This window comes from Pituophis catenifer, unplaced genomic scaffold (assembly GCF_029215685.1).
Source record: "Pituophis catenifer annectens isolate HBS135680 unplaced genomic scaffold, rPitCat1.0.hap2 SCAF_4, whole genome shotgun sequence".
Taxonomy (NCBI): domain Eukaryota; kingdom Metazoa; phylum Chordata; class Lepidosauria; order Squamata; family Colubridae; genus Pituophis; species Pituophis catenifer.
The window spans coordinates 72,809,096-72,819,620 of record NW_027256884.1 but is presented as its reverse complement, the minus strand read 5'-3'; the positions used below and the strand labels follow the sequence as shown (position 1 = coordinate 72,819,620).

The following is a 10,525-nucleotide window of genomic DNA, read 5'->3' as shown; positions in this document are numbered from 1 at the left end:
GTTCAGCTGCAGTTTTTCAGTTTATTTGTTAAGTCTTCTTCCAGGACTGTATACAACACACTAAAATCTGAGAATCTTTAAAAAAAAAAAGACAATACAATATAAGAGTTACAAGAAATCCTATGCGTTTTACTCAAAAATAAAAGCTCTTCCTCACAACCATATTAACGTGTGTTCTGCCCCTCCTTGAGACAGCAGAAAAGTAGGCTAGTACAAATTCAGTTGGTTTTACCATGTACTCCCACAGGACAAGAGTAACTTGTTCAGCTGTTCTGATTTTAATGTAGGGAATTAAAGGAAAGTGATTGGTGGGTTCCTCTGACTTGGTTTCTGCTCATTAAGTCATCGGTAAGTGGGAAAAAATACTAATTGCTTTCCTTAAATGTGAAGAAAAAGGTTGTGGCGAAAACTCATTAGATTTAGCCACCTTTCAAATTGCCCAAGTCATGGGCCACAAGTGCGAAAATACTTTGCAGCTGATATTAGTGATAATCACTAATTTTCGAACATGATTTCAAGACATTGCTGCAAAAATAAAACTGTTGTTCATTTCATACAGAAGCCTCCAAATCCAATAATCTTCTGCCTACATTTTTGGATCTTAATAATTATCATTCACTTATAAAACCATTTTCTTAGTTTAAATAAAATCTTAACTAGAAACTTACATTTTAGTCATTTACATAGTTTATTTTATTTAAAATTGAAATTTTAACATTTTAGTCCTCCTTTAGTGACTACAATTAGGAAAATTAGGACTGTCAACTTGGTCGCTAAGTAGAAAATTATGTACTGTGACTGGGCTTATGATTTTGCAGTACTTCCCCCTCAATTAAGTGAAGTAAAGCAGTCACTAAGTGAATAATCATATGCCTGCAACTTATTATTTTACTTCGACTTTCCAAACTCAATTTCTTTTATCTTTCAAGAACTGAACATTTTCAACAAAATGAGTACAAAATCAGACTTTACAATTGCAGTATAGTAAACATCACTATCAGCCCTTCAAAATCATAGTCTTTTCCTATGTTTTTGGAAAAGTTGGATACATTGGGATAGCTGGCTGATGGCTGAGGATTGTCTCGATCTTCTATTCCTCTGGATGGGGAGGGCGATAGGAAGGAACTCTAGCCATGGAAGGAGTAACTTTCTTAAAGAACCCACTAATTTTGGTTTGCACAAGTTTTTTTCTTTTTTTCTTCATATATTTCATGATAACAGTTTAAGATTTCATGCATATCCTGATACACCTTTTCAAAACGTTCTACATTTGGATCCATACTTTGTAATTTTGATAAACTTTGGTTAATGCCTGAGAAAATATCAGCCAATGCTTTCACATTGAACTTTTTGGGCTGAATTTCTACATTTTTTTCCTTCTCCTCCTCTGGTTGTTCTTCTGGTTCCTCCTCCTCTTCTTCTTCCTCCTCTTTTGGTTTCTCCCCCTGTGGTTCCTCCTCCTCTTCTGGTTCCTCCTCCTCTTCTGGTTCCTCCTCCGGTTCTTCCTCTGGTTCCTCCTCCTCCTCCTCCTCCTCTTCTTCTTCCTCCTCCTCCTCTTCCTCCTCCTCTTCTTCTTCTTTGACCCTTCGTGCTTCCAATTCTTCTTTCAGTTCGATTAAATCCTCATTTGAAAGTTCTCCCTCAGTATAGGCTATCAAACTTTTCACATCTTCAGCACTGACTTCTAAATCAAGGGATTTCATGAGTGTCAAAATTTCCTTATTTATTTCATCCAAATCTTTGTTATGGTCAAATCCTTGAAAATTATTTACCAGAACTGGAAAACATTTTAAACACTTTTTCCAAATCCCTTGCATGCATTTTACAGTGATATCCTGCCATGCTGCTGCAATGTTTTTGATGCAATGGAGGATATTATAGTTTTTCCAAAACTCACGCAATGTCACCCTCTTATCCTCCTCCATTACATCGACGGCTTTGGCAAACACTGCACGTAAATAGTATGCTTTAAATATTGTGATAGCTCCCTGGTCCATAGGCTGTAAGAGAGGGGTGATGTTTTGGGGTAGATAAACCACTTTTACATCTGGATAGATATTGTGAAAATGTGGGGGATGTCCAGGTCTGTTGTCAAGGAGCAGGAGAATTTTAAAAGGAATCTTTTTTTGCAAACAATATTCCTTTACTTGAGGTATAAAACAATTCATGCACCAATCCTCAAAGAGGATTGGTGTCATCCAAGCCTTCTGATTGGATCGATAATAAATGGGCAGTGTGCGCTTGCATATGTTTTTGAATGCACGATGATTTTCCGATTTGTGGACCAGAAATGGCTTCAGCTTGAATCCGGAGACATTTCCACCCAATAGCAAGGTTACTCTCTCCTTAAATGTTTTATATCCAGGCATTGTTTTGGCCTCTTTGTGGATATAGGTCTGCTCTGGCATTTTTTTCCAGAATAACCAGGTTTCCTCCACATTGAATATCTGTTCGGGCAAATAGCTCCCTTTTGCAATAATATCATCTAGTTCATCCAGAAAACGTTTGGCAGTTTCATCAACACTCGCACCTTTACGTGACTTGCGTGTGCTGTGGTAATTAAATCTTCGCTGAAACCGCATAAACCAGCCACGGCTGGCAGTGAACACTTCAGTGCATTCCTGGCCTGCTCTATCCTTCAGTGTTGTGAAAATGCTGCGCGCCTTTGCCTGAATGAGAGAAAGGCTAATCAGCATTCTCTTTTGGATTTGATCTTCAATCCAAAGTAGTAGTAGTTTTTCTGTTTCGTGGATGAGGCCTGTTCGGTGTCTTGTTATAATAGCATCTGTTCCCAATGCTCCTTTAATAGCTTTTTTGATCCTTTCCTTGTCCTTCAGAATAGTGGAGATGGTGGAATGGGCTAGCCCTTCTTCTTGAGCTATAAAGTTCACCTTCTTCCCCTCATCATGCGCTTTGATGATCTTCATTTTCAAATCAAGATTGATGGTTCTCCTTTGCTTCTTCCTTCCTTCCTTAATTGAAGTGGAGCTCTTTCTCTTTCCTTTTGAAGACATTGCCAGCCAAAATAAGAGCCAGTTGCAAAGTACTGTAGATAGATAGAGATAGAATGGTTCAGAAGGATTTATCTTCAGTATTAGGAAGGGGATGGGTGGGGGTGGCAGTACTGTAATGCAAAAATGTGTTTTTCTTGTTTGCTAAAAAATTATTTCCCCTGAATGGTCACTGCTAGCAGAAATGTATTTTAAATTCATTTATTTACTATTTTATATATTTGTTTGTACACCCCCGTTTTGTTCTTAATTGAATCCCTACCCAGCTCCACTTGATACATTTTAGTGTGTAGTACCTGAAAGATTGAATCTGATTCTTGATAATTGACAAGATTGAACTGTGAATGTTGACTGCACATAATCCATTTGTGAAGAAAAGCCAAAGATTCATAAGAAGTCTTAAAAATAGTTTGCAAAGTTCAGGAGTTTAGAGAATAGACAGAATAGACTCCTATAGCAATACTGCTTCACAAGTATTTTATTCTCAGGTTGGTCTCTGTCATCTGCATAATCCAGTGATTTTCTCTCTCTTACACACAAATCACTGTCACATATGAAGACAAGTGTATACACTCAAAGTAGTCCTTGCTTAATGACCACAGTAGAGATCAGAGTCTTGGTCACTGAGCAAAGTGGTGATTAAGCAACAACCAAATGACTGTTACTTTGCCGGCGTATAATCTTATGCCCCTATTTTCCAGGATCAACCTACATCAACTCCTCGGGAGAAAAAAAAAAAGCCATGTAAACAATTATATAGCAATGAATAATGCGAACTAATATTCCTTTTCCAGAAAAATATCTATAGCCCTGCTCCGCTCGCCCACTTGCAAACAACCTTTCTACGGAATGACAGGCATCCCCCACCCCTTACCTGCTCTTCTCCCTGCCCTTCCTTTCCACTGCACACTCCCCTTTTAAAAAAATGTAATCGGAGGTCACGGCAGATTCCACCCTCCCCTTTAACATCCGCTTCTCCCTTTGCCGGAAGGGGTAATGCTTGTCGGTGATACAGGAAGCGGATGAAGCTGGAACGCTCTTCGAGCCGAGAGACTAGCGCGCGAAGGGGGGCCTGCTGGGGTTGGAGGGGAGGGGTTCAGGAGGGTCTCTTCGCCGGAGGTGGCAGGAGGGCGGGCGCGGGGGAGGCGCGGCGCGGCGCGGCGGCTTTATGGCTCGGAGGAGAAGGATCCGGGGCTGAACGCCCTGCCCGCCCATGGAACTCGCGCCGGTGGCGGTAGCAGTCATAGCGGCCACTCAAGGGGCGCCGGGAGAAGACAGGGCAACGGTGGAGACGCCGCCGGTTATCTACACGATGGAGAACAAGCCCATCGTTACCTGTGAGTGAGCCGACAGGGAGGCGTGCGGCCGGGGGCGAGTCTGCGGCAGGGTCGTTCCGTGCATCCCCCGCCCAGGGTCACCGGCGAGGGGCTGGAAGCCTTTGGCGTCGGGAAAGGCGGATTTTTTTGCGCGGGGGAAGGCGCTCCTATGTCGGGTGTCGCTGCCTGGAGGTTTGGCTGTGGGTGCCCTGCGAGGTGTCGGGTCACCCTTGTGGGGTTGACCGGAGAGCCGAGGTTTACTTCAGTTTATACCGCCGAGACTCGGTCCACGGGGGCAACCCTTGCTGGGGCTCTTTCTCTTCAGTGCTTGTTCCAATATTCTGCACGGGAATTCTGCAGTTCTCGGAGAGAGATCTATTCGCACTTATTGTGCTTGGATGTCAGACGATTCCACACGTGTCTCTTTCATAGAAGCGACGAACCGCCAGAAGGATGGATATGTAATCTCCTTTGGTTCGCAGGAATCCCACACCCACAGACGTGTACTGAATATCCCAGTCTCACTTTTCCTCTCAAAACAAACCTAGGAAAAGTGGATTCGATAGAAAGGGGGTTGCTCAAGGAACAGTAGAAATCTGGGTTTGGAAACTCGGATGGAAAGCAGAGAATTCACTGGCCCCCAGATCTCTCAATTGTATGATGTGTACAACTATGGGAAATTTGGGAATTTGCATTATCAAGCTTCTTGCTATGTGCTAGCTATTAACACAGTTGTTAATTCACATATGAAAGTAGTAGGCTGAGGTCCTAAGAAATGACTGAGGTTATCCTAATTGGCCTACTGTTATTTGAAGGGCTATGTTATAACTATTATAATGCAAAAAGATGGAAATGTTAAGAGCCTTTTTCACTTTTCAGTTTCAAGGTAGAGTGTTTTTATATCATCTGTTTTGCTACTGGTGGCAATTTTAAAGAGAAAAACATAAGCAATGTAGATCTATTTTGAAGCAGGTTAAATAATCCTCAATTTAGAAATAAATATAACATGATGAGAAAGTTTAAGTCAAGATATATATTGTCCCATCATGTATATTTCTTCGAAATGAGCAAAGCAGAAATAATCTGAGCTGTTGTAGGAATGGAGTATAAATACATTTCTAGCAGGTTTTCATTCATGCAGAGTATTCAGTCTTAGAATTTTAGTCCTGATATTTTATAATGTTAGATTAGTTCGTGATATGTGTGGTGAACAATAACAGCTTGCCTAATGCTAATTAGCAAATGAGTGGGGGAAACATTTTTTGATCACTGCACTAGTTTACAATATTTCTAAACTTATATTTATTGACTTCTTAGTAACAACTCTATTTGACAAACACTGATTGTTTGCATTTGATTATGTGCATAAACATGTTTGTTTCTATCAGAGATTAGTCTGCATTTTTTCAATATAGTTATAGTTTTAATTTGATTCTGTTTAATAAAAGAGTATGTTTCAATTTCCAATATAAACACTAAATAAGTATTTATAAGTGAAATTGAATTTTATTATTACTTGAATGTTAAGCCTTAAAACTTAGAAAAGACTGTGTTTCACAGACATAAGTATACTGAAGAAAAGTCTTTACATTGTTCAAAGTACTTCATTCATATTATTTCAGCAATCCTTAACTCTTTAAAGTCTGCAAGGGAGAGAATGTCTCTTCAGTACCCCACAACTGAGAAAGATATAGTGCAAGGGTTTTGTTTGATTATTTATCTTTGATTACCTATCAGAATTTTGCAATGCTCACTTTCCTGGCTTCTTGTTTTTATATTTGGCCTGAACATGCCTTTTATCCCACAAATGCCTGTCAGAGAGTAAGAGAAATCCCCAAATCCTTAGTCCTATCCACCCACCCAGCTCTGCCTGAGGTGCATGCAGGAGGAATTGTTTTTACAGGTAATTTACTGCCACAATCTACTTCTTCCCTCTCACTCAACTGGGTAGATAGGACCAAACCTGAAAAAAAGTAATACCTTCTACTTTCTACTAGTGGAAGAAAACACAATATTATTTTAAAGTGATCAACCAGAAGTCAGTTTGAAAAAGCCTAGACCACGTCTAGGTGTCAATCTTGCAGCGTCACGTTGCCATCATGTGGCATTTTGTGACGTTTTTCCCCTTCTGAGTTTTCTTACTAGCAGTTAAGATAGTTAAATGTCAGGGCTATCCTGCCTTCATTCAAAACCTAAGAAAGAAAAGCTCCAACTCCATTGGTTTAGAGAAGAGGTACTGTTACTAAGTCTGAGTTGATAGCGAAAGCAAGGCAAAGCGTGTGAAAGTTACACATTGATGAAAGTCATCCCAAGTCTTTTTCCCCAGGGTCAAGCACTGAGAGTCCAATCAACATCCAGTATGATGTTATGGGAAAGCTCCTCTGCAGGTATTTCTCACATCTGGAATCTCAGGACGGTTGGCGTTGAAGTATAAACAACTCCGCTCAGCAGCGTCATAATTCATGAGTGCACAACACCTGAAGGAACTTGGGAGCCTGAACATTTCAAGCATCCACCCATTCAGATTGTGAAGGAGGGAAATGGTTCCAAGCCTTCCAGTTCTCATGGGAATACTTCACATCAGCTCGCTTCCCCAACTCAAATGCCCAGGCCCCACTCCCCATTTCTATGGCAGCCAAGAGCAAGCAAGCTTCAGAAAACCATGCTGGAGATCTGGCTGACATTCGGCCCTTCTGCAACAGAGGCGTTAGCCCTATAAAAAAAGAGAAAGCATAACACAAAACTAAAATGGACAATACAAAATGATTTAAGATAATTAAGGAATATTATTTCACCCCAGTTTATCAGGATATTTCCTATGAAACACCTGAAGGAGCTTGGAAGCCTGAACATTTTGAGCATCCACCCATTCAGACTGTGTAGGAGGGAAATGGTTCCAAGCTACCAAATACTGCACTTTCCCTTTCGATTTTCTAGAATCAAGGATTTCTTTAACTTGAAAGTGCTGCTCCCCTTCTATAAGGAGGGGTACCAGAGGGGCAGCCTGGACAGGACAAAGGAGAGACACTTTCTCAAGCTTGAGCAAGCTAACATGAAACACTGGTGGATTCGTCTTAAGATTTTTTGACAAGTCCAACTGTACAGTAACCAGGTTGATAATTCTTAAAATTGGGAAAGGGCCCACATACTTAGGTCCCAATTTCTTCTATTTTTGGGTAGTTTGTAAGAACTTAGTGGACAGATACACTTTATCACCCACTTGGAGCTCTTTTCTTTTTAGCCCTCTTTTTTCCACCCTCTTTCTTTATGAGCTTGATGTGCCTCATCCAGCGCCTTACGCGTGACGGGCCAGGTGTATTTCAGCTGTTCAATACACTCCACTAAGAAGGGGATCAGAGACTTTTCCTGAAGCAATTCTGGTATGGGGATGAAATCCTGATCAGAAGCAACTTTGAACAGGGTGAAGTCAGTACTACTATGTTCTGAGTTATTATAAGTGACCTTTGCAAAGAGTAGCAGTTTGGCCCAATTGTCCTGCTGGTAATTTACATAGCACCTTAACGTATTGTTCCAGAACCGAGTTGGTCCATTCAGAAGCTCTGTTAGTTTGAGGTTGGTGGGCGGAGCTTAGCCCCTGGGTGGAGCCTAACTTTCTTAGGAACTCCCACCAAAATTGGAAGGTGAATTGTATCCCCCTATCTGAGATAATATTATCAGGAACTCCATGTAGCCTATACACATGTTGAATAAACAGTTTAGTGAGTCCTTTAGCTGAAGGTATCTTACTGCATGGGACAAAATGCATTTGCTTGAAAAATAAATCTGTATCAATTCAAATAACTGTATTCCCACTCCCCCCTCAGGCAATTCAGCTATAAAATCCATTGATATTTCCTTTCACGGGGCCTTAGGATTGGCAACACACTGTAGGAGTCCACTGTAGGCTTCCCTGGGGGCCTTTTAGCCACAGTACAGACAAAACGACATAAGTCTCAATGTCCTTTTTCAATGAAGGCCACCAAAACTACTGTTTGATCAGGTGCAAAGTCTTCACAAAACCAAAATGGTTTCGAATTTTCGAATTATGGGCATGCTGTAGAACAGTCACCCTCAAACTGGTGGGCACGTATAGTTTGGTGCCAATTCATGCTAGACCATTTCGCATGGTGCATTCTTTTGTGTGGGGTAAAAACCACTCATCGTTTTTCAGTTCTTTGCACATTTCACTGGGAAGCTCAGACTCCAATTTTTTTCTGAGCCCTGGTAATCACAGGAGCGTCCAGCTGCTTAGAAGGGATGACTGGTCGGATTACTTCAGGCCTAACAGTATTATATTGAGGCAATCTGGACAAAGCATCAGCCATAAAGTTCTTTTCCCCAGGAATGTAGTGCATTAAACTTAAACTGGTTAAAGTATTGTGTCCAACAAACTTGCTTAAGTGACCATTTTCATGGGGTTTTCAAGGCCTCCAGATTTTTGTGATCAGTCCACACCTCAAAAGGCTGCTTTGCCCATTTTAGGAAATGTCTCCAAGTTAATAGTGCCCATTGCACAGCAAAGGCTTCGTTCTCCCAAATTACCCATGTTTTTTTCGGTCTCAGTTAATTTTCTGGAGGTGTAAGTGCAGAGTTGTAAGACCCCCTTGGCATTTGCCTGCAACAGCATGGCTCCCACAGCCATATCACTAGCATCAGTCTAGATCACAAATGGGCATCAGTGTTGGGGTGTTTAAGTATGGGTTCGGCTGCAAAGAGCCACTTGAGCTTGTGCTTAGGTTTGTTTTCGCCCTTAGTTTTCAAGTGGTTGGTCAATGCAATCTTAGCAAAGGAAGGGAAGAATTGCCTATAAAAATTTTCAAAACTCAGGAAACTCTGCAACTGCTTTCTAGTGTGTGTGTGTGGGGGGCGCCCATTCCAAAACCACCTGCACCTTTTCAGAGTCCATCTCTATCCCCTCATGTGATATGCAGTAACCCAAGTAGTCAATCTTGTCCTGATTAAATTCTCATTTGGACAATTTAACATACAGTTCAGCAGCTCTGATTTTTTTTCAGGACCGCATGCACTAAAAAAGCAATTACATTTCCTGGGTTTTGCAAATTTTTATAGCACTCTTAGTGCTGGACCCTGGGGAGAGGGATTTGGGGTGACTTTCAATGTGTAACTTTCATGTGCTTTGGTTCAGATCTTGCCTAATGTCAGGCCTGCCTCCATTCAAAACCTAAGACACAAACCTCCCAACTCCATTGGTTTAGAGAAGAGGTACATTTACTAAGTTTGAATTGTTAGCAGCGAAAGTAAGGCAAGATCTGAACCAAAGCATGCAAAAGTGACACATTGAAAGTCACCCAAATCCCTCTCCCCAAGGTCCAGCACTGAGAGTCCAATCAACGTCTAGTATGATGTTATGGGAAAGCTCCTCTGCAGGTATTTCTCGCATCTGGAGTCTCAGGACGGTTGGTCTTGAAGAAATATAAACAACTCCGCTCAGCAGTGCCATAATTCATGAGTGCAAAACTCCTAGTTCTCATGGGACTATTTCACACCAGCTCGCTTTAAATGCCCAGACCAACCCAAATGCCCAGGCCCACTCCCCATTTTTATGGCAGCCAAGAGCAAGCAAACTTCAGAAAAGCATGCTGGAAATGGCTGAAGCTTGTCCGCACCCATTACACAGTTTATTGAAATCATTGTGCATATTATAGGAGAGTAACTATGTGAGACTGCAAAAATGCCAGTCTACGGGACTGACTACTACCACAAACAGCCTCCCACCGGCCAGTGCGCTCTCATAGAGAGGGGTTCCTCCAGGTGCCGTCAGCCAAACAATGTCGACTGGCGGCCCCCGGAGGGGGCCTTCTCTGTGGGGTTACCCACTATCTGGAATGAACTCCCCCCAGAGATACGGAAGATCCCGGATCTGCGCACTTTCTGCCGTGCTCTTAAGACCCTCCTATTCCAGCAAGCCGGCCTGACCTAATTTTCTCCCCTGTTTTAAAATTCTTTTAAATCGAAATTTTAATCTGTTTTTAAATTATTGGGAGTTTTAATTGTCTCGGGCTAAATTATTTAATTTGGTTTTAATTATGTTTCTAACTTTTGTATCTATGTATTTTATTTTGTGCCTGTTCACCGCCCTGAGTCCTTCGGGAGTAGGGCGGTATATAAATTTAATAAAAACAAAACAAAAACAAACAAAACAAAAATGTAGGAATGTGATAGCACCTTTTGCAACTA

General features: G+C 41.5%; 2 protein-coding genes across 2 annotated transcripts in view; one reads left to right on the top strand and one right to left on the bottom strand.

The window, feature by feature from the left end:
* Nucleotides 1-692: 692 nt before the first annotated feature.
* Nucleotides 693-3,938, bottom strand: LOC139316643 (tigger transposable element-derived protein 1-like). The gene is made up of 2 exons (XM_070943471.1): nt 3,886-3,938; nt 693-3,046 (listed from the first exon to the last, which is right to left on the bottom strand). Exon 2 carries the CDS (start codon nt 3,012-3,014, stop codon nt 1,164-1,166), a length of 1,851 nt encoding a protein of 616 aa, XP_070799572.1. The 5' UTR covers nt 3,015-3,046; nt 3,886-3,938; the 3' UTR covers nt 693-1,163.
* A 286-nt stretch (nt 3,939-4,224) lies between these two features.
* TRAPPC10 (trafficking protein particle complex subunit 10) overlaps nt 4,225-10,525 on the top strand; it is a 53,118-nt gene continuing 46,817 nt past the window's right edge. Inside the window, exon 1 of the mRNA XM_070944252.1 lies at nt 4,225-4,348. Coding sequence (XP_070800353.1) covers nt 4,225-4,348 — 124 coding nt within the window. The remainder of the gene's footprint in view (nt 4,349-10,525) is intronic.

Excerpts from the sequence above, each read along its gene's own strand:
- LOC139316643 (XM_070943471.1), bottom strand. The coding sequence starts at position 3,014 with ATGTCTTCAAAAGGAAAGAGAAAGAGCTCCACTTCAATTAAGGAAGGA.